This window comes from Podarcis bocagei, assembly GCF_964188305.1.
Source record: "Podarcis bocagei genome assembly, chromosome: 1".
Classification (NCBI taxonomy): Eukaryota; Metazoa; Chordata; class Lepidosauria; order Squamata; family Lacertidae; genus Podarcis; species Podarcis bocagei.
The window spans coordinates 77,828,711-77,847,943 of record NC_138125.1 but is presented as its reverse complement, the minus strand read 5'-3'; the positions used below and the strand labels follow the sequence as shown (position 1 = coordinate 77,847,943).

At 41.6% G+C, this 19,233-nt stretch overlaps 1 protein-coding gene across 3 annotated transcripts in view; it reads right to left on the bottom strand.

Annotated features, from left to right (window-relative positions):
• Positions 1 to 19,233, bottom strand: part of MOB2 (MOB kinase activator 2) — a 104,887-nt gene that overhangs the window by 6,877 nt on the left and 78,777 nt on the right. For all 3 annotated transcript variants that reach the window (XM_081205692.1, XM_081205691.1, XM_081205690.1), the window contains exons 2-3: positions 5,440 to 5,600; positions 4,235 to 4,328 (exon numbers count right to left, since the gene is read on the bottom strand). In XM_081205692.1, the coding sequence (XP_081061818.1) occupies positions 4,235 to 4,328; positions 5,440 to 5,600 (255 nt within the window). The remainder of the gene's footprint in view (positions 1 to 4,234; positions 4,329 to 5,439; positions 5,601 to 19,233) is intronic.

Below are 19,233 nucleotides of genomic sequence, written 5' to 3'. Positions count from 1 at the left end.
AAGTTCAAGAGGGCAAGGAGAGCCACAACTGCCTTTTGGTCCAGGCAGTATAACAGGAAAGTCCTGCTTTGGGCAAAATGCAGGAGGCATGTCCATTTTAGCCACAGGGAAATAGAAGAACTTAAAAACTAAAGCTTCATTCGTGGCTGTTCACGTGCGCTAACGACCCAAAATTCTAGTTATTCCCAAAAGGGGTTTGACAACCGAGAATATGTATTGCAGCACTGAGCCTACAGAGTTAAGTGTGCCCTCATTTCCAGAGATAGGGTGGGTAATACAGTCACAAACAGAGGTGAATTCTATAAGGAGCAGCCACGTACAAATATACCCCCCGTTATAGGGCCAGGCATTTCCCATGCAACAGCTGAATGACCAGCAGCGACCAAGTCATCACATTACCTACATTGATCAGCCATATTGTCACTCATCCATGAAGCTTGAAAAGGATGTGACAAAGGGCAGGCAATGAGTGGAACCAAAACCAGGATAGAAGCACAGCTACTGCTACTGCTGTAGCTGCACTGACTTCCTTGCAGAAGAAAAAGTGAATGACATGTGGAAAGACTGCCGAAACTGAGCAGGAGGGATACTGGAGCAAACAAATGCAAACATGCCCTCAGATCCCATATATTTTTCTTATGCAGAAGCAACTACCAAGGCAACTACCTCGCCCCTACCCCTAACACAATTAAAAATGGGAAAAAAGACAAGGAAGAGGTTATGCAAGGGGAAATACAGAGTAGTAATTTCAAATGAAGCAGAGCTAGTTTGCAAACTGCTCCACAGCACAGGAAAAACAGTCACTCTGTTTAGTTTGATAACAACAACTTAACAGAATTGCACCCAGATGCTGCCTATTTCCTGTTATCCCCAAACAGCTGCAACTTCACTTTTCCAGAACTTTAGTAGTTTTCCAGTACTAGTTCCTACATGATGCAATGGCCAGTAGCATAAATGCTTTTGAAAGAAGGTTAGGTATACATAGAGTAAATAAGGTGAATAGCTTACTGCCTATGAGTGTGGGAAATTGCAGATGAATATACCATATTTTTCGCCCTATAAGACGCACTTTTCCCCCTCCAAAAATGAAGGGGAAATGTGTGTGCATCTTATGGGGCGAATGCAGGCTCCTTGGCTTCAGCGATAGCAACGCGAAGCCAGGAGAGTCTGCTCTTTGAGGCTGGTGGTGGGGGAAAGCAGCGCTTCCCCCATCGCCAGCCGCAGAGGATGGGGGGGCAGCGGGAAGGCGTGCGACTCCTCCCTGCTACTCTCCAACCCGGCTTCGAGGCTGGCGGTGGGGAAAGCAGCGCTTCCCCCATTGCCAGCCCCAGAGGATGGGGGGCAGCAGGAAGGCGCATGACGCCTTCCTGCTACTCTCCAACCTGGGTTTGAGGCTGGTGGTGGGGAATTCCGCCACCTCCCGCAAAAGCAGGAAGAAGGTCTTGGAGTAGCACACAGGCTGTGTGCAGCCTGTCCACTGCTCCCAGAGCTGCGGGGGGGGGGGTGTCATATTTTTTTCCTTGATCCCCCCCCCCTTTGAAAACTAGGTGCGTCCTATGGGCCGGTGCGTCCTATAGGGCGAAAAATACGGTAACTAGCAAGCTTAGAGCTAGTTAATGCATAGCATAAAGGGGTTAAGACAACAGAACGGTATTCCTAGACTCAATTACACCATGCTCCCTCTCCTCTAGTAAAGAAGGAAGTAAAGCTTCTTTCTTCATTCTCTTCCACCACGTGAAGCCGACCAGGCAACAAGTCTGGGCTTGCCTGCTTCAAGCCCAGACTGCATGCTCTGAAATATTTTGCAGTATTTTGTAACCCAAGCATTTTCTATTTGTGGTATTCTTTCTGCTGCATGGAATAATGCATGAATCTGACCTTTTGAGTTTGTAAGTAAAACATTTAAGCTTACTAAACGGTGTGATCTGTACACTGTAAAAGGGTTAGAAACAGGGGGGTGCTGTAAGCAAACTAAATGAGATATTAAAAAGGTCTAACCGCCTATTGTTCCCATGCTTCACAGTTCTGCATGTTTTTGTAATTTTAATACTCTGCTGGGGGCTATCTCTTGCTGGAGAGTATGTTTAGCCCCATGCTTTGGATTTAGGGATCCAGCCAATTCTTGTATTAACTAACCTGACATTGCTACCCCAGCAATGAGAACTAGAAATGCTTCCATGTTCTGGCACTGTAGATTTTAAACTACCAGACACAGGACAAAAAGGGTTTGAATAGCCTCACCTTGCTTATTATTATCAGTTTTGAAATGTGACACACCACTTTCCTATGGGACTGAGACTGAAGTCACATTTCAAAACCACCAAATAATTGTACATATTTTTGTTTTACTAGACGTTTTTTAGTCCATGTGTGGAACATTAAAGGAAAATGCTATTTCATAGCGCATAAAGACTGCCATTTTACTGGGCAATCATCTTGTGAACATTTTATTTATTGATTTATATAGCCCCATCACTGTGCATAGTTCTTTATAGAACATAAGGGGCTTACAATCCGAAACACAAGTGAAACACAAAGTGGAGACAATATGCAATTGTTTCAGTAATCTGTGCTTGTGCTTGGTTGCAGTACAATATAGGAACTAGGAGGTGTGCTAAAGGCATCACCGAAAAGGTAGGTTTTAACAAGGGACAACTGGGCTCTATAAGCAAATGTGAAGCACTTCTGTTCAGTCAGGCCCTCTTCTAAGTTACTCCATTCCACTCCTCTCCATTCCTCCCCCCTGGACAATAATCAGCCAGCACCATGTGGCCACTAAACATGCTCAGTCTTCACTGGGCAGTTTTTGGTGGTCTTTTATACTCTTAGGGTCTCCCCTCTCTCCAGCCTAAATACTGTTCTTCTGCAAACTTTGGAGCTTTCCCAAGTCTGCCAATGACTTCTGCATGGATAGTGCTGTTTTGGCTACCCAATGATGCACATTCAAATAATGTGTTCACTGTTCTAGAAAAATTTTAGGAAGCAAGACAGGTGTCCTCATGCAAGTGTTCTGGGAGGCAGTTCTGAGCATACAGGGTAGAAAGGTGGAGCTGAAGGAGCAGGGACTAGGATACAAAAGAGGTAATTCAGGGAGATGTCATGGGGGGCTTTCAAGGTAAGGGCAAAAGAGGAGTGTTGGTTATGCAAGAAGTCAGTGTGGCGATGTCACATGCTCAGAGCTATGAGAGGTTAAATAATTTTGGTAGCAGGGTCCTGGATAGATTTTCTTGGCACCCTACAAAACTGGCCATGGGGAGGTTGACAGAATCCCCCAGAAGAGTACACAATGGGGGGGGTGTCATTCCATCTGACAAGCTGCAACGCTTGCACCGATGCAACATTCACCATAGTGTGACACTGAATTTGGATCATAGAGGCGTGAAAGTGCAGGTTGGCCAGATCAATGGCAGATAAGAAGCACAGGTGGAAATAGTGGAATACCACTATTAAAGTTTCTCAATTTTTTCTTACATTTGAATGGAATTACATTCTTGTTTCAATAAAAACATAATAAAAACTATTTGCTTTATGTTTTACATGCATATGATTGAACGATGTTTTCTTTTTCCAAGATTATGATAGAGAAACAATGCTTCTTTTCACTCTCAGCAGTTCACTACTTTTAGAAAGATATGGTCAACCTCAAAGATAAAACACTAGGAGCAGAGCATTTTTTTCCCTGGTCCCTGAGAAACTGCCAAATCATGTTCACAACACTTCAGAGCTTTGGCAGCTACACTACTTGAAGGTTGTCTGCAGAATGGCTGGGTGCCCAGCCATCATTCCTGAGGTTAAGAAAGTCCCCCCAGGCTAGCAGCTCAAAAGTGGCCTTTTGTACTTCCATGTTGCATTTGGGGGGGGGGGCAGAGCTTTGAATAAAGCGGAACTCAGTTCCAGAACCATAGAACTGTAGGTCAGGAAGAAAACTGCAAGTGTGGATTATTTTACAGGGTGGTGGGTAAGGGCCCAAAACAAAACACATGCCAGATGCAGCAAATCATTCTGTTATTTCTTCTAAAATTGTTATTTCAATAATAGTAACACTGACAGCTAATATTTGATTCAAATTTGGACTTTTCTCTTCTTCCTTGCATCCAATCCCTTTGGTCATCCTTTTAGCATGCACTAAGCATTTTTGCAGTCAAGTCTGAAAGCTTTCCACTTCTCGCCATCCCTCACACTGGAGCAGAATAGTCTAAGCCATCACCATACCACAAATGAAGACATCACTTACGTATTGCACACTGCCATGGTCTGACATGTATCTCCCGTACAAAATTCAGAGATTGTACTATATTGTAAATTGATATGGTGGAAAAAGGTTGTTGCTGAAAGAGAAAAAGACACCAAAGTGTTTCCATTACTCATTTGAACTTTTGGTTGCAGAAAGAAAGGAGCTGCATAATTACACTGGATTTGGTGGTTCACTTGAACATTTTCACAATTAGCCCAACAACAATCACTAAATTTTCCCTCGCTTGAAGCGTGCAATCTGTGGCATAGCAACCCTTTCCATCACCTGGAACAGAGTTTTTTTTAGAAGATCACCCAATGTTGTTGAGCTTTCTGGGGGGAACAGCTCCAAAACTTGATTAGCTGGCATTTTGAGGGACAGACAGTTGTTCTGCTGCTCACCAGCTCCCCTGCCATCCTGCTGCCCCCCCGGCCCCATGATGCCCTGCAATGAAGATCATTGGCTGTCTTTGGACCAGTCACACACTCTCAGCCTAACCTACATCACAGGGCTATTTGCAAGGGTAAAATAGGTGGGGGAGAACTTTAACCCTAAGCTGCATAGAGAATACAAATGAAAATAAAATAAGCGTATCAAAATCCATTATTTTCCCCAAGGCCTTTTTTGTTATTTCTTTGTTGCATTTCAAAAATGGCAGTGGAGAGCTCTAATCAGAAGCACTACTTAAATTATTCACAGGCAGCACAACAACTGGAGCAAACAGGTCTCATTAGCACTTTTCAATATATGCCTAGAGGGCCATGCAGACCAAAACCAGCCTGAATGGTTCAAAGGAGGCCACTGATGTTTCCATTCGTGAAGGAACACAGATGGCACCATCTAAAGCAGGGGCTTAAAATGCCCTAGCACTTTGTGTCTTCTAACATTGACCAGATTTTTTTTAAGTCATCCAGGCTTGTATTCAGCATTTAGGATGCTGATTTCCAGTTACAATAAGGGTATAATCATCAGCTTTTAGAAACGTATTCCATAGCAAACTGAATGTCTCGTGCAAATGTCAAAGTGAAAGGAGAAACTTTTCACCTTGCTGAACTTATTTGTTTTGCAAAGTGGAAGAGTTGGTATCCAAATGCAACATCCTCTGCCCATTACAATTCCTTAAAAAATATATATATTAGAAATCCTACTAGCATGAAAACTATCTAGCAGGAATATTCAGTTACTATAAATATCATGATACTTACTGTTGCTAGCTAACCACTCATTAAGGTCTATTTCCCGTGGTAGCATGACTAACTCTTTGAATTCAAAGTCAGTAATCCTTGACTTTGTGTATTCCGGCTCTAGGTAGAGTTTCTTTTCTTCTGGTGCTGGCTTTTTACCATTTGGTTTTCCCTTGGATTTCCTGCAAAAGGAAAAGGAAAAGGAAACAATGCCTTGAATTACAAACTGAGGTGTAGGTTATATAAACTCATCTCCCATCTTTTGTAATAACTTTCTCTTTCATACTGCATAATCCAATTTCCTTTATTAACAAAGGAAACCTGCTGTTAGAATCCCTGCAAGAACAAGGCCAGTGGTAACCAAAGGAAAAGGCATACAGCTCCAGGCTAGTTGTTCACGGCCTGAAAATGCTATTGCACCCCTGCCCTTTTCCTGGTAAAAATAATGAAATCTGGGTTCATGCCCAAGCTGATGTAAGCCTCCCTCTACCAGGTGATCAATTAATGCTGCCTTCTGTACCAGAGGTGTCCACTTTAAAAGATTGCTGCTTAAAATATTTAAAACCGTACATGAATCCAATGAATCACAAAGGAAGCATTCTGAGCTCTTATGGGAAAAGGTAGGATGAGAAATGTTGGGGGTTTAGGAGTTATAAGCTGTTGTGAAAAAAAACAATAAAGGTAAAGTCAGGGTGGGTCCTTTGGACATAAACACGCGCACTGCAATCTTGGTATGTTTATTCTTTCTATATTCTACACAAAAAACATTTTGTTTATACACACACACACTCATATTCCCCCCCGTAAGGTTAACACAGAAGGGGAGAGAAGTTGAAGCTAAAGCATATGTTACGCCAGATACTCATTTTATTCTACTGAACATTTTTACAGTATTTTGCATTATTTGCATCCAATGAAGCATGCTTCTGCCTACTAAACTTCATGGCCTTGATTTATTACATTTATAGTCCAACTTTCCTTCAGGGAGCTTAAAGGGGGTCTATACAAGTTTCCTAGGTGTTCTTCCATCTAGCCCTGATTTAGAGACCATGCCCAGCCTGGCTTCTCTGCCTCTGGGCCTCATTCAAGCTGAGTCATGCCTCAAAACACCAAATATTGCTCAGTCCAAAGGAGCATAAAGAGAGAAGAGTCTTGCACCCGTGGAAAACACTGTTTAAATCTTTATTTCTCAAAGTGGTCCAACTGTAAACATTCCACTTGACCTCTTCCTCCTCCAGGAATGCCAAGCTCCAATCATGGAACCAGTTTATCTTAACAGTAAACAGCATAAATCCAGTTCAAACTATGCACTTTGCCTCAAGGTAGCCAAGAAAGCACAACATGATGAGCCTGCCTCAATCCAAAGGAAAATCTACACTAGTAACCCCCTGAATGCTGTGAACAAGCTGGCCAGGTTCTGTACAGCACGCCTTCTGTTCTTCTCTAGACAAAGTTGTGTGTGTGTAGAAAATAACAAGGTTTGGAGCAGAGGCAGCATTTAGGAGAGGCAGTTCAAAACCTTTGACTAGCAAGGAGAAGCACAAGAATCCTGAGCACCATAGCCTTAGAAGAGGTTACATGAAAATGATGCTAGTTGCTCCTCAAAGTGGAAAGTGTGATACCACCACCATCACCTGAAAAAATTGTTTAATACTTCCTTTTACCTTTCATGCATTTATTTAGGCTGGAAAACTGCTGCCATGCCAAAGAAGAGATGGAGAAATTGCTGAGCCCATTTGATAAGCGCAACCATCCTTGGGAGGTCCATTCAGTGTAGTGTGAGTGGGCATCTACTTGTGCAAAGGGCCTTTTTCTTTCCTTGTGTGTCCCCAATATCTGCCCAAGGGAATTGGGGCAACATTTGAAGCAGAGGTGTGAGAGCAGTTGCAGAAGGGAGACGAGAAACTGGAAGACCTATTGATCCAGTGCTGTGTGATGGTTCACAGATAGAAATCAGCTCACTGGTAGTAATTTGTGCACAGAGGGGAAAGAACTTAATATAGTTTTATTTCTCCTTGTTTTTATTTTAAAACCCTTCTTTGTATCCTTGCATATCTATCCTCTTGCCTGCTTACTTTACCTGCTTTTTGGCTTCTGGATAGGCTACTGACCCCTTCATTCTCCACAAACACCTCTTTCCACACTATATGCCACTGGAGTACCCTGCAAGGAAATACAGAGCGTGCTAATCCTATTCACTCAATTCAAGACTTTCAGACCATTGGTGGAAGAGCTTCCTTAAGGGCAGAAAAGATAGTTCATGGTGCAGGCCTGTGATCCGATTTTATCTGTCACCCAACATTTTTAATTTTGGGTAGTACTTCTGGAGGGGGACATGTTGTGCTTCTCCTGAGGTAGTTTGTCCACCTTTGGTCTCCATCCTGCATTAAGCTCTCACCTGTGGGTCCTAGAAGCTGTCAGTATGTGACAATGGTCACACCCCAGAAAATAGATTCGACTGGCCAGGTGAGGGTACCTGATGGGTCTCTAACCCTCAGTGAATTAGGGATTTCCCCTGCATGCAAGGACACATCCCAATGGATTGAGTAGATGAGACCAATAGAGGGTCCAATGGTCAAGAAGGCGAGACAGATGGATGCCAGCAACAGCTACTTTTCCATTCTTTTGAATCTTGATAACATACATACACACTTCTAATGTGTTGGGCAGGAGAAACAAGGTATCCCTCAATAAGATTATTCACAAGTCACACTGTCATGGCTATACATGCCTTTATATCAAGGTATTCCTTCAACCAGTTCCTGGCTAATCTGAAATGCCTCTACTAGATATACACAAGCTTGGACATAAAGAAACAAATGAAAAAGCCCACTTCATGATGGTCAAATGTCAGTGATAAATGCAAAGCTTTTTTCCCTTTGTTGCTGAAAGTCAAATCACATCTCCTTGCAGTCTCTGAGGAAATAAACCTCAGCTATGTTAGCCAGTGAAAACACGACTGCAAACCAATTCTTCAGGCGGCTCGTCAAGCAAAGGTTACTTAAAAACCCAAACCACAGTTGATGCAAATGTCACAGGCACAAATCACCCTACAGAGTAAAAGGGGGAGAGAAGGGCAGAGAAGAATGCCAGACAAATGGAGTGTGTACTGAGGTCATTGTGTGAAATGTTATGCTTGCTCAAGTTTTTGCTGCTTCCAGCCAACCTTTTACACACACATACCACTTTATATTCAGCTGGGAGAAAGAAATCTCTCTCTAGTTGGAATAATATAAACCACAATTACTGTAATGTACTGTAATGTGCAAACTGCTTTCTATCAGCCTAAGTGATAACGTTTTTGTACTCAGCAGCCCACAAAATGCTATTGCAATGAAAGTTCAACTGCAAACTCACCACTGAACTCTGGGTTTGGCAATCTATTTGCCTGGACCAAACTGTTACTTGCCTGCAGGCAAGTGGCTAGTTTCAAGGCTTGTTACTCTCCTTGCTACTGATCCTGATAGATAGTGATATCCCAGCAAGTCTCAGTTCTGATGAAGGATGGTCAATCCTTTTCACAATCTGTGTCCATTCTATCCCATTTCTACATTTTTCCATGACTTTAAAAAATGAATTTGAAAATTCACATTTTAATACAATTAAACAGTTATAATTCATTCTCAAAACCTGAATTCTTTCTCCCAAAATACCTCATCACCAGGCTACCCCCTCCACCACTACTTAGTTGAATATTGGCAAACATAATCAAGTTTCTGACTTTAAGCTCTGTCAGCCAGCTTCGGAACACAACTTGTGAAGTTTCAGAAAGAGAAAATTATTATTTGGCATTTTGTACTAACACTCAGGAATCAAAGGACAAAGAAACACAGATACTGTGAAACACTTATGCATGTCTAAATAGATCTTTAAAATTTATAATGCACTATGCACTTTATTTTATACTGTACTGAAACAGCAAAGGAAGGATTGGGTATCCATTTCCATGCATGTGAAATGAAAGCCCTCCTATTTTCTACACATGTTCCCTTCATATGTCCAAAGACAAAGGATCAGGTGAGAAGCTGCCCTATTCAAGCAATAAAAGGGCTTGGGAATACTTAAGATATATAAACTGAGCCATTTAAATTCATATGCACCCCAGCGTGTTGTACAGAAATCAAAATGCTGAACCTAAGAAAACATCAATTACCAAAAGATAATTCCCAGATAAATATTTCTGGAATTAGAATCAATTTATCAACAACTAGACACAGGCACCCAAAATGGACGGCAACAACTGTTATGAACACTACAGCTATAAATAAAAATAAATTAGAAAGATTTGCTCTAAGCATCACTACAGCTGAAAGTTATTGAAATGTTTTTATTTTTAAAAGTAACTTGTTCCCTATATATACACTACACATGCACACAAAATTTCTACCATTAGCCAAGGATTCCATGGATATATATAACAAAGACATTGACCTATCTGAGGTTAAAAAGAGTTTCACAAGCCTAGTCACATAAATCACAACCTTGTTAAAGTCCAAATAAGTGACAATGAACAGTTATAGGTTCTGTTCCCATTTATTATCACATCTAGGACTGCCAGATGTCCTTTATTCTCCTCTGAGATCTTCTTTATCTCAGAGAGTTGCAGCTGCATACAAAGCATAATGAATTACCCCTGTTTGACATGCCATACCTCCAAACTGCCTCTTGCTTTTTTTTAAACTTTGGATTTGTCACCCTTTGGAATGCATGCAAATATCAAACTGCAGCTCAAGCTATTTCCCTGGAAACTCATCTGAGAATGTCAAATGGCAGTTCCATGTCCAGCACCTCATGTTGACTCACCCTTTCTTTTCATTTTGCCAGCCCTGAGGATCAGAAACATTTTAAACCAAATTACACGTTAACAATGTTCCTCAAAACAAACTGCCTATACTAACAACGTATACTTTAGGTGTTCACTCCCTTATCAGAAAATGGACGAAACAGCAGAAGACAATATTAACCCCTTTCTAAAATCAGATTTGACCCGATGGAAGAAACTGAAACTGAAACATTTACCTTTTGATTCCCCTTTAGTTCCAATAACTCAAAAGTCTTCCTTCACACAGCAGCCAAATCAGGCTCATTTGCTAAGTGGGATTATATAAACTCAGATACTCAAAGCCCCTTATAGCTCAAGAAACAATTTTTATATTGGGAGATAACACCAGATTAAACATTTTCTAAATCAGCCAAATATATAGGGACATAGCTTAAATAGTTTTAAGCAACTACTCAATTTGGTCAACCCACTGAGAAAGGAAATAATCTCCCAACTACATAAAATTCTCACATAATTGCCTACCCTTCCTCTTACTCCATAAGACTAAAATGGGGAAAATATTTTTGGGTAAAGTTTTTGGAGAAGAATTACACTATATACAGTTAGCATCACAGAAAACACCGACACAGCAGAAGAGAGAAAGCATATCTATTCAGGACATCAGAATGAAGTATTCCTACTAGCATAACGTATTTTCCCCCAATACAGTCAACCCCAATAGCCTCCCAAGGAGAAAAGCTGGCTTCAATGTCAGCCAATGCACAATTATGCAAGCAGTGAGCCAATATTTAATCACATCTTGTAGGCCCAAACTTCATTTGAATTCCTTGATGCTCCATGCTTTACTGTGAATAGAACTTTCTTTTTAAAGGAATCCGCTCCAAAAGGAATCCACTCCAAAAGAAAATTTAAGTTCAACATTTTAATTTCAGTTCCTCTCATCTCTCAGCATAATAAATCAAATGGGAAGCAGACAACAGTGCAAAGTAACATGATAAATGTTTCTAGTTTTACAAGTTCTTTGTGATGCAGGTAATTTAGTGATCTCACACCTTGAGGCCCCAAACAAGCTTCCCATATGAAAAACATTGAACAAGAAGTGTTGGGTTTTGTTAAGAGTAGAATTAACCACATTTCCAAGCTAACTAGGTTTTGGCCCATGGTGTGCAATTCCTATTGAGAAATACACAACTACAGACAAACCCCAGTGGCGTACAAGACACTATGTGGCGGGTGTGCATGCATGCATGCTCCAAACAGGCTGAAGAATTGGGTTCTCTCAGACTTGCCAGCTGGTTAAAGCTTGTGTCAGCTTCAGGGGCACATCATGTTCCTTATCAAGCAAAGTTGTTCAGTGCAAAAATGCAACAAAATATGTATGTTTACATATTCAAATCTGGTGCCTTTGAAACAAAGAAGAAATGTTTCCTCAGAAACTGTTCCAGTGAGCCTGTTGAACTTAACTAGAACAAGTCAATACAGACTATTCCGGCACTCAAAGTGACTCCTCTCCTAGGTAACAGGCAACAGCTATGGGCTATTCAGAGCTAAGTGAACAGTGTCACTGCTCTTGCTTGCTCTTGACCCAACCAAAAGCTTACCTGTCTGCTTTCGTTTCCTAGGCCCTAAACAAAAAATCCATTGTTACTATCATCAGGCATTTGAAAGTGATTTACCATAACATATACGATATATAAAAGCAGTTAAAACAATTTGCATATATAAAAACAATTAGAAATATAAAAACAGATTAAAAACAGCTGCAGCTGGGCCTCTTGCCACAAGAGAAACCCCAGACTGTTAACCTGCTCCTTCAGGCAATTGAGCAGTTATATAGACTCTGGATCCAGCCACAACACCTCTGTATTGCCAGTTTATTGGTCCTCATCCAGCCCACCACTGAGCCCAGGAACAACCTCACCATCATCAGCACACTGTTGACATGTTGCGCCTTATCTTCCAATAACAGCTCCCAATGGCTTCATGTAGACTTTAAATCACATCAGGGACACAATGGTACCCTATGATGTGGCATGCTACAGCACAACTGTGGAAACAATCATTCAATGCTATTCTTTGAAACAGACACTGAAGATGAAACTGGAACCACTACAAAACAATGTTCCCAATACTCATCTCACAGAGCTGATGCAGGAAGATACCACAGTCATTGGTATCAAAAGCCACTGATGTATCAAGTAAGAATAACTGAGATCTGTACTTGAATTGAAGCTCTTCTTACTAAGGATAGTAATAGCCCATGGTAGGGCCTATTTTGTCTGCTACTGTTTTGGGACATAGATGGTGGAAGAAATGTCTGTTCCATAGACAAGGAGGCTATAGCAATTAAAGAGAGAAGGATAGAGGGAGTATGACCCTTTATATAGCACTTGGCATGTCCAAATCCATTATTCAGGCACTGCATGCAACCTACACAGTTCTACAAGCATCTCTAAAGCATGTAGCATTTTAATAACCACTTTAAGCTAGTAGTGTCCATGCCTATCTAAGGCAATGCTAAGAGTTCCTGTTATGGGATATATCATTTTGTGGGATGCTTGTGAATGGGGTAGTCAATCCTCCACTTCCAATGTAGGATGTGAAAAACAGAAAGGTAAAGCGCAACACAGAATAGTAGACAATCTAGATTGCATCTTTCAAAAGCCTGAAAGCAAGTTATCTCCTCCTACACACCTGAGACCAGAGATAAATCTGTGGTAGCAGTACACAGTGTAAACCCTACCCAGCAAAATGCATGGCTAAAACAAAGCAGTAGATCAATAATGCCTGTGGGGTCTCAGAAGTGGAATGGTTGCAGAAGTAAAGAACAAAAGAGGGAGAATGACAGAGCATGTAACTTCAGGTATGCAATTACCCCCATGTGTAGGAAGCATGTTCAACGTAAATTAGTCAGCAAGCACTGCCAACAATTTAACAAAATATTACTTACTTTTGTAAAGTTGAATAAGCTGTTAATCAGAGAGCCACAGCTTCAGATTTAGCTAGTTGTTTTATACAGTGCTGAAAATTCAACACATACACCTCAGCTCCATGTCTCTCTTGTTCCAGAGTCAACAGGTTCTCCGCCTTCCCAGCCAACCTCACCTCTTGTTCCTTCTACTAATAATCTACACAGTGCATTCAATTCCTAGAATACATGTGTAATTTCCTACAGGTCTTTCCCACCATTAAAGGTAAAGGTACCCCTGCCCGTACGGGCCAGTCTTAACAGACTCTAGGGTTGTGCGCTCATCTCACTCTATAGGCCGGGAGCCAGCGCTGTCTGCAGACACTTCCGGGTCACGTGGCCAGCGTGACAAGCTGCATCTGGTGAGCCAGCGCAGCACACGGAAACGCCGTTTACCTTCCCGCTAGTAAGCGGTCCCTATTTATCTACTTGCACCCGGGGGTGCTTTCGAACTGCTAGGTTGGTAGGTGCTGGGACCGAGCAACGGGAGCGCACCCTGCCGCGGGGATTCGAACTGCCGACCTGACGATCAGCAAGTCCTAGGCGCTGAGGTTTTACCCACAGCGCCACCCGCGTCCCGCTTTCCCACCATTACTGCTTCTCAATCAACAACTTACTCTGTCCTTTTTCTAGGCTTCTCTATTTAGCACTTTTCTCAACACAGGGCTTACATGTTTCATAAAATCACTGTAATTGATTGGCCAGGTCAGGTGGGGTTGCAAGCTCCTTAGCTCAAGATGTGAGCTCAACCCAGATGTTTGCCTGCATATGTATGGGCACAAAACAGGGAGAAGGGGTGGGGGCAAAGAGACAGGTAAGCCCTACCTGCAGCGCAGCCAGGCACATCTTCCTTATTAGACCTTTGCATGATTAACGTGAAGGTTTATAAGTGCATTGTATATAACACACACAGAACCCAGTGCTTTGTACTAAACATGTGAATGTCTAAAATAAGGAGCACAGGGAGCTGTGAGCAAGGGGCTTGTATGGCTTCCCTGTCTTGTGTCTATGTTAAACCCAAACTTGTTCATGCAAATTCAGGATGGCGAATCCCATTAAATGTAACTCATATTTTTAGCCAAACTAAATTGCTTTTAAAATGTTTACATATTAAAGGGAAAGCATCATATTGCTCTAAGCAGTATGAATTGGTTTATACTTCAAATATAAACAACTTTAATGAGGCAGAAGGTCAAGATTTTGGCAGACACTTAAGTCTACCTGAGTATAACTTACTGGAATATCTCCCCCCTCCTCAGTAGTGAGAGGGCACAAGATTATTCAAATAATGTGTCAAGAAAATTCAAGTTTAATACTCAAGGTAAAATGATACATTCATAGTTGACCTTTCCGTGTGTGTGTGTGTGTGTGTGTGTGTGTGTGTGTGTGTATCCAACTCGAATGCTTCAATTCGAGCCCAGGTATTTTAACAGGTGGGGATCAAAAACCAGAAAGGACAGTACAATGCTAAAAGGGAACACGAGTAGGAGAACATGACCCAAACCCCATGAGAGACAGACATAAATAGTCTTCCACAAACACTGCTTATGTATTAGCAAAACTTATTGTTATAAATCTTTGTCATTTTTTAAAAAAGCAGTTTTCTCAAAAATCCGAATTTCCCATCACACATTAAATTCCATGCACCAGAATGTATATATTGGGATTTCATCTTCAATATTTTGGCAGGAAAAAATATTAGCAAGAATAAGAATAAGTGTTTCCCTTATGAAAGCAGCTTTTAAGTTTGTTTTATTGCAAGCTTTTGTATCTGGGAGGTATGAGCACACTGTAGAGGGTCTAGCTGCAAGGTAAAAAGTATGGGAAAAACTATTCTTCTATTGTTGTGGTCAGTTGGTTGCAAAAGAGAAGGCAACCAAACCCCTTGTGAATAATGCTTCCCTTGCCAAGCTGCCTGACCCCAGAACCCCATTTTACATCTTATCTTTTGCAGTCATATGCTGGCTGTGGGCAAAGGAGAATTGCATTGCCTTCTTTTGACTGCCAAAAGTTTTTTCTTAAAAACATAGTTGGCTGCAACAACAGCTATTTACCACCCCTATTTTGTCCTTTTTAAAAAGTCGCTAATACTGTATTTAAGAGAAGGAAGGAAGGAAGTTCCTTGCATGCCCGGGAAAAGTTTTTCTTTCATATTCTCATAGCAGATCTTTCCCTTAAAAGGCAATCTCTGCCTTGGCTCCAGATGCTGCTGGACTGAACACAGCCAGTGCCCAAGCATGGCAAGCATATTAAGGATGACAAGTGCCATAACCTTATTGCATAATTCTGCCTTCTAAATTCAGCATTCACTGTGCAAATAAATGTACTTAACTTTGAGGTATGAAGACAAAGTTGGGCTTGTTAGAAGTATAATTATTGTGCCCAATATATTCCCATGACAAAATGTGTTGTACTAGACTTTCTACATGTCCTAGTCCTTCCTCTTAAAAGGTCAGTATTAAGGGGGGTGGGGAAGGCTCAATGAAATTTAATCAGTCTCATCTTCTGAGCTATATCACTATCAGTTTCTGCTTCTTCACATTTATCATGGATTTCTAAAAACTGAAGGTTTGACCATATTGAAACAAGCTTATATATTGTTTCACGTCTCATCATCCAAAAACCTTCCATTATTATGGGGGAAAACAAAAGGCTTTGTCTTTTTTTAAACAAAACAAAACACAAACCTAACCCCGACAAATTTGGGGTTTTCCTGAATATTCCCAGGCCTTCACATCCTTAGACAAGTTTTATTTATTGTACTACTGTGATCAGATAAATATTAATTGCAGCATTATGAAGTTACTAGTATGGTAGAACTATTTGATTTAAGCTATGGAGGTACTATTCTCACCTCAGCTTATACAATCTATTTCATCGTTGAGATCACATTACCTCCTCTCATCAAGTATATAGCCCACATGCTGGCTAAAAGGTACACATTTATGATGATACAGAAATGAGGAACATGTTGCTGTTACAAAAAATCCCATCATGGAGGTTCAGATTTATTCATGGCTGAAAATGTTCACATTCATACACATACAGACATTGCCACATACAGTTTGTTACCCTGTCTCTCTGATGCCAATAATGCCTTAAGCCTCTCATACAATTATGTTATAGTTCGATAACTGTCATTATATCTTGAGCATATGATTGTGTGGATTCATCTCTACTCTTCATCAAGTGATTAGAAGGAGCACCATTACAAGAGCGCTTTTTGCCCTGTAGATCACTTATGCAAAGGTTTGCAGCTATGTAAGGAATGGACAGGGCTTTTCCAAACTGTCTTCAAAAAAATGCTTAAGAGGAACATGTTACACAGTAAGGAGTTATAGTTTCATTTTTAAAAAGCCAATCTAAATTGACACATTTTTCAAACAGCAGCAAACAAGATGCTTTCAATAAATCCACAAGCGGAACACAGAGACTGTGTCTTCCTAACAACTGTCCTTAAGCATGTGAAGCTCAATATACCGTATTTTTCGCTCTATAAGACACACTTTCCCCCTCCTAAAAAGTAAGGGGGAATGTGTGTGCATCTTATGGAGGGAATGCAGGCGGGAGGCTCTGCTCAGCGCTCCCTTTAAAGAGCTACGTGGAGCGTGTGTGCAGCTCTTGGGGGAGCCTTCCTCCTGCTGCCCAGGAGAGGCTGCGCGCGGCTATCCCATAAGCCAGAACAGCAAGAGGCTATCCCAGAAGCCAGATCCCTCTTGCTGTTCTGGCTTCTGGGATTCAGAGTATTTCCCCCCCCCCCCTTGTTTTCCTCCTCCAAAAACTAGGTGCATCTTATGGTCTTGTGCATCTTATAGAGCGGAAAACACGGTAGCTACACTGCCTGGTTGCCTTTTATAAGCTTAGATACATGTTTTGTGACTTAGTGGGGGTTTTAAATAGCTGGATCAACTGACCTATGCTTATAAATATTTTTGTGCTGCCATCATTTAAGCCATTAATTTTGCTTTGAATTGTATTATGCTTTTATGATATGCAAGCCATCTGGGGTTAGGCCCCCAAAGGTAGTCTTATTGTATAATGAAAAGTGGGTAGAACACATTTCACAAATGAGCAAAGCTCCAGCATGGCTAATGGGCGGAGGTGGTGGGGGTCCTGCAACATCTGCAGGGCCACAAGTTCCCCACCCCGATACAGGGAAAGTGCACCAGCACCTTAATTCCTTTGCTGCCCATATCTGTTTTTATGCCAGATTTTCAATATTCTTTCCAACCCTGTTAGTAGATGTGTGGTTAGGATTTTTTGCCCCAATGCACATTACTTTGCCCATTGAACCGCATTTGCCATTTTTTTTTTTGCCTATTCAGCCAGTCTGGAGAAACTGTTTTGGAGTTCTTTGCAGCCATATGAATTTTTAAGGGCTCTAAATAATTTGGCATTATCAAGAAACTTGACTCAGCTCATTTATGAAACATTAATAGCACTGGGCCAAAAGTAGGTCTTTAGGGGGCTACTCTGCTTGCTTATCTTCACTTCAAGGTCAGTTTAATGCCTGCTTTTCAACCCAAATCCATATTTGGCAATACCTTTGTTAGGCCAACAAAAATGTCACAAAATACTGTGCTGGGTGGTAAAAAAATGTGAGGGGTGGGGTTGGGTTGGGGGAGGAAAACTATAATAGTCCTAAGATGCCCATAACAAGAAATAGGCCCCATTTAAGGAACCATTAATATCATCTCCCCCCCCCCCCGCTGAGTGAAGAATGGAGCTGGGTTACACACAGTCGCTGATGAACGGGGGAGGGGGGGAGCCAATGTGACGTGTGAATCTATCTACAATGGAAAACTACTTTCAGAGTGTTCAAGGCTACAAGTCATCTCCAGATATGCCATAACATTCCAGGAATGAAGGCAGCTTTGTTGTTTAGAAGAAATACTATGCCATGGAATCTTTCACCTGGTCACTTCGCCCAACCAAGTGCCCTCCAGGTGTTTTGAACTACAGTGGTGCCTCGCAAGACGAAATTAATCCGTTCCGTGAGTCTCTTCGTCTTGTGGTTTTTTCGTCTTGCGAAGCACAGCTATTAGCGGCTTAGCGGCTTTAAGAAAAAGGAAACAAACTCGCCAGAACTCGCAAGACGTTCCATCTTGCGAAGCAAGCCCATAGGGAAATTCATCTTGCGGAACGACTCAAAAACCGGAAAACTTTTTCGTCTTGCGCATTTTTCGTCTTGTGAGGCATTCGTCTTGCGAGGTACCACTGTAGAGTTTCTATCATTCCCAACCATTGGACTATGGTGGCTTAGGTTGTTGGAGCTGAAGTTCAAAACATCTGGAGGGCACCAGGCTGGAGAAGGTCCCCTATATAAAAGTGCAATTGGCATGGACTATTTCATTAGTCAAAGGAAGGTGTGAGGAATGTACAGATACAAGGGGCACAACAGCTGCAATCAGCAATTCATAGCAGTTTGACAGAGTGGGAAGCACAGATAGGAGAGTACAAAAGGATATGAATGAAGCAAGTACATGTTCACAGTTTGAAAACACTCTCACAGTTCATCAATCTACAGAAATGCTTCCATGAGGATGAACGTTAGAAAATGTCACTAGGGGACTTTCCTTCATAATGGGCTAAGTGAGCCCCAGCTGCTTGGCTTCACTCCAAGGGGAGTTGTTCCCTAGTAGGTGGAGAGTGAAGGACAACACCAAAGAAGAGGGCAGGAAATGCCACCTGAATCATCTTGGCACCACAGGAACACCATGTTATTAATATTCCTGGTACCAGACTTGAATGTGACATCTATTGTGAGGGTCTTCTTAAATCCACTAATAGTGCCTCTCTAGGCTATAAAGCAAAATATAAGTATTCTAAAATAAACTAAGCAAGCAAAAATAGTGCTATGCTGGAATGCAAAGATGACCACGTTCACCCACCACCATCAGTGAGTGAGTTCACAGAACAGTCATTCCACAAAGCTGAGCGCTTTTCTGAAGGATAAATATTTTTCAACACGGCACAACACGTCAGCTGAGTTCAATCAGTCTTATTTCTGTTTTAAGTTCCCTGGGGGGAAGGAACAGCAAAAGGTCTGTCTTTAGTTCAGACT